The sequence below is a fragment of the Setaria italica genome, chromosome VIII, assembly GCF_000263155.2.
Source record: "Setaria italica strain Yugu1 chromosome VIII, Setaria_italica_v2.0, whole genome shotgun sequence".
Taxonomy (NCBI): Eukaryota; Viridiplantae; Streptophyta; class Magnoliopsida; order Poales; family Poaceae; genus Setaria; species Setaria italica.
The window spans coordinates 36,734,016-36,738,156 of record NC_028457.1 but is presented as its reverse complement, the minus strand read 5'-3'; the positions used below and the strand labels follow the sequence as shown (position 1 = coordinate 36,738,156).

General features: G+C 45.8%; 1 protein-coding gene across 1 annotated transcript; it reads left to right on the top strand.

The window, feature by feature from the left end:
- The first annotated feature begins 420 nt into the window (after nt 1-420).
- Nucleotides 421-3,386, top strand: LOC101775778 (laccase-15). The gene is made up of 6 exons (XM_004980763.3): nt 421-572; nt 708-859; nt 1,082-1,329; nt 1,431-1,550; nt 1,629-2,651; nt 3,081-3,386. The coding sequence occupies exons 1-6, from the start codon at nt 447-449 to the stop codon at nt 3,251-3,253; spliced, it is 1,842 nt and encodes a 613-aa protein (XP_004980820.3). The 5' UTR covers nt 421-446; the 3' UTR covers nt 3,254-3,386.
- The last annotated feature ends 755 nt before the right edge of the window (nt 3,387-4,141 follow it).

Here is a 4,141-nt window from a genome sequence, read left to right as displayed (position 1 = left end):
ACAGGGAGAAGAGAGAGGTCTCCTGAAAGGAATACCTTTGTGCATAGGAAGAGAAGAGCGCCTTATATAGGCGAGCAATGAGGGAGGGGGGATGAACCTGGACGCCTGGCAGTTAGTTCTGTCATCAAACGCAATCAATTCGTGGCAATCAAACCAATAACCTATTCCAAACTTTATGCTCGTCTCGTCTCATCTCGACGCGCTCATGGCCCGGACCGGCAAGGTGAGCAAGCAAGCGCTTGGCACGCCAATCTCCTTTATTGACTTCGCAATAAGTGTACTCAGAGTCCACCATTCAAGTAAGTTAAGATCGTCTTCAAGTCCCCATGTGGGCTTTTAATTCTTTAATTTGAATAAGTAAATGGGCCATGCCCATATATTCCAACAGCATCATCTAGTGCTGGGTAGAAGTACATTGGAGAGCAAAGCAGGCAAAGTTGCAAACAATGAAGTGGAGGAGCTTGCCCGCGGGGACTGTAGCGATCGCCACTGGTGTAATCTTCTTCCTCTCTGCCATAGGAGCACCAGGAGCACCAGCGGCCATGGCCAGTGTCGTCGAACACACCTTTGTTGTAAGTATTATGAGCATCCATGGCCACTGCCCTCTATTGTTTCTGCATAATGTTAACCAGCATCCGTACTAGATCTGGAACAGGCAATGAAAAGGTACATTTCCATAATTAATTTGTTGGAACATGCATATTTAGGTGAGACAGGTGAAAATGACGCACTTGTGCAAGGAAACGCTGGCAACCGTGGTGAACGGGCAGTTTCCAGGGCCAGCAATAGAGGTCACAGAGGGAGACTCGGTGACAGTTCATGTCGTCAACCAGTCACCCTACAACTTAACAATCCACTGGTAAAACTGCAAATCCTTTTGTTATAGCATAGAGAAACAATTCACATATAACTTCCACTGCATTTGGATCTGCTCAGTCTGTCAAGCGCGTGAAATATACTCCAGCGCTGATCTACTGCCTAAGATGGGGATTCAAAATTAAGTTGATTGCCGGCACATGAGAAATAGCTATCAGATTTCATTTTGTTTTCTGAAGCTTCTGTTCTGTGTTTTCTGATGCAGGCATGGAGTGAAGCAGCGGCTCAACTGTTGGGCAGACGGGGTGCCAATGATCACCCAGTGCCCCATTCTACCAAACCAGAACTTCACCTATAGATTCAACGTTGCTGGACAGGAAGGCACATTGTGGTGGCATGCTCATGTTTCCTTCCTCCGGGCTTCCGTGCACGGCGCCTTGATCATCCGGCCGAGACGCGGGGCCAGCTCGTACCCATTTCCGAAGCCTTACAAGGAGGTCCCCATCATTATAGGTTCTATATGGAAGCTGAATAGTTTTCGAATTTGGCATGGTTGCAGAAGTGCTATTATTCTTCAGGCTGGACTATTGTTACTTTGATCTTGGTAATGGCAGGTGAGTGGTGGGACATGGACCTTTTAAAGGCGGACTGGGGCATTCAGCAGCATGTGATTGATCCTTACTTCAATGCATCGACAATAAACGGAAAGCTTGGAGATCTCTACAGCTGCTCTGGTAATCAAGTAGTAATTTTGATAAATTCAAGTTTAAAGGGGCACAATTTCCTTATTTCGATTGGATTCAACTCTGCAGGTGCCGTAGAAGATGGATACTTGCTTGATGTGGAACCCGGAAGAATCTACCTGCTACGAATTATCAACGCTGCGCTCTTTGCTGAGTACTACCTAAAGATCGCCGGCCACAAGTTCACGGTTGTCGCCGCAGACGCCAACTATGTCAGCCCGTACACCACGGATGTCATCGCCATTGCACCCGGTGAGACCGTGGATGCCCTTCTGGTCGCCGACGCTGATCCTGGCAGATACTATATGGTAGCCCTGCCCAACCAGTCGCCGTTGCCAGACCCGCAAAACCCAACATTGATCACCAGAGGAATAGTTCAGTATGGCAACAAGCAAAGAGCTGCCGAAGGAGAAGGACGTCCATCCAGTGATATTCCAGTGTCACCAGAGATGCCTGACCAGCATGACATGATTACATCGTTCTACTTCCATGGAAACCTGACAGGCCTACACCATCCCCAGCACCTGGAGGTGCCGAAGCATGTTGATGAGCGCCTGTTCATCACACTCGGCCTGGGCTCCGTCTGCCGGGGAGGACAATCTTCCTGCAAGAGGAGCGAGAACAATGAGTCCGTGGATGTAGCGACCATGAACAACTTCTCCTACCAGCAACCTGCGGTCGCTACACCACTCCTGGAGCTACACTACTACAACACCGACAACTGCGTGCTGAGCATGCTGCAAGAGCTCCCAGACAAGCCGCCGAGGGTGTTCAACTACACCGACCCAGCCCTTATCCTACCTGGACCCAAAGAAGCCAAGCTGGAGCCGACGTCCAAGGCGACGATTGCACGGCGTTTCCGGCAAGGGGCTGTGGTGGAGGTGGTGTTCCAGGGTACGGCGATTTTATCAAGCGAATCGAACCCGATGCACCTACACGGGCATGATATGTTCGTGCTCGCTCAGGGCGAAGGCAACTATGACGCAACGAGGGATGTGCCAAGGTACAACCTTGTGAACCCGGCTGTCAAGAACACCGTATTCGTACCGAGGCTTGGGTGGGTTGCTGTCCGCTTCATCGCAGATAATCCAGGTGGGTCGCAGATCTCCCTTGTCCGTTAATTTTATTTTTATTTGAAATAGCTGCAGACCTAAAAAAATATCCTATGAGACGAACGTCACATGCAAATAACACAGCTAGAGGTTATAGAATACTATTTTTAAGTATAATAGCTTCCAAATTTGAACAAAAAACTTATTGGACAAAAACAGTTAGGAAATTATTATTGTAGCTATCATAAATCACAAGAGCTGTGTTTCCAAGAGAAAATAAGAATTTTCTCCATCTTTCGACGATATTAACCCCACATTGAATAAAATTATTTCATGTTTAGTTTCTAGTGAATGGGAAACTATTACATTTCACTCAATCTACCGATTTGTTTGGATGTGCACTGTATTTACTGGCGTAGCTTTGAAACATCACCACCAATATCTAATACTTTGTCTGTCGCGTGTACAGGGATATGGTACATGCATTGCCATTTTGAGTTTCATGTCTCAATGGGCATGGTTGCATTATTCATCGTAGAGGATGGGTCAACAGTAGACACATCTCTCCCTGCACCACCCGCGGATTTTCCAACATGTGGACATGACCACAATGTTATGTCAAATGAGTTCTACCCTATCTAAGGAAATTGAAGTGATATTGATAAATGGAGTCTAGTAGACAGTTCCAAACAGACTTTCAAATAAGGAGGGAAGATGCATGAATCTTGAGATGAAACAAAAATCCTTGCTAGTCCAAATTAATCTGTATATGTATCTTGAGGTGCGTCCTTTTATGTAAACATTTAATCTATAATAATCTATCTTTATGGAATTCAGTAACTAACGTTGAGCTGTAATTATGTAAGCATGGGCAGAGAGACAAAGAGGACACAGGTTCCTTGCATCTCTTTCAAAATCCATGAATGCTCTATCAATTGATCTTCACTGGGCCCCATCTGCGGGGTGTCTCAGCATCTCACCTTATTTACGTTCTTCTTTGTGCCATCGCATCAACTTAGCATTCACCTTGTTTCTGAACAAACGCTTTAAACGTGGTATTATAGGGAAATATCACATCACCTTCACGGGAACTCTCTTCTTGGGAGGCTGCCCCTCGACATCACCAGGAACATCTCGTCTGATTTTATACCGCAACGCTCCGCACAAAGGACAAGCATCCAATTTCTCATATTCATCACCACGATAGAGTATACAGTCATTAGGGCATACGTGTATCTTCTGAACCTCCAATCACAGAGGGCAAACAATCTGTTTAGCTTCATATGTTGTGGACGGCAATTCATTATTATCGGGAAGAATATTCTTTACAATTTTCAATATCCCCTGAAATGTCTTATCGAACACACCATTTTTAGCTTTCCATTGCAGAAATTCCAGTGTGGTATCCAGTTTTTTATGCCCCTACTTGCAATCTGGGTACAATAATTTTTTATGATCATCTATCATGCGCTGCAACTTTTCTGATTCCTTCTCAGTTTTGCAATCTCTGTGTGTATCCCGTAGCACTTG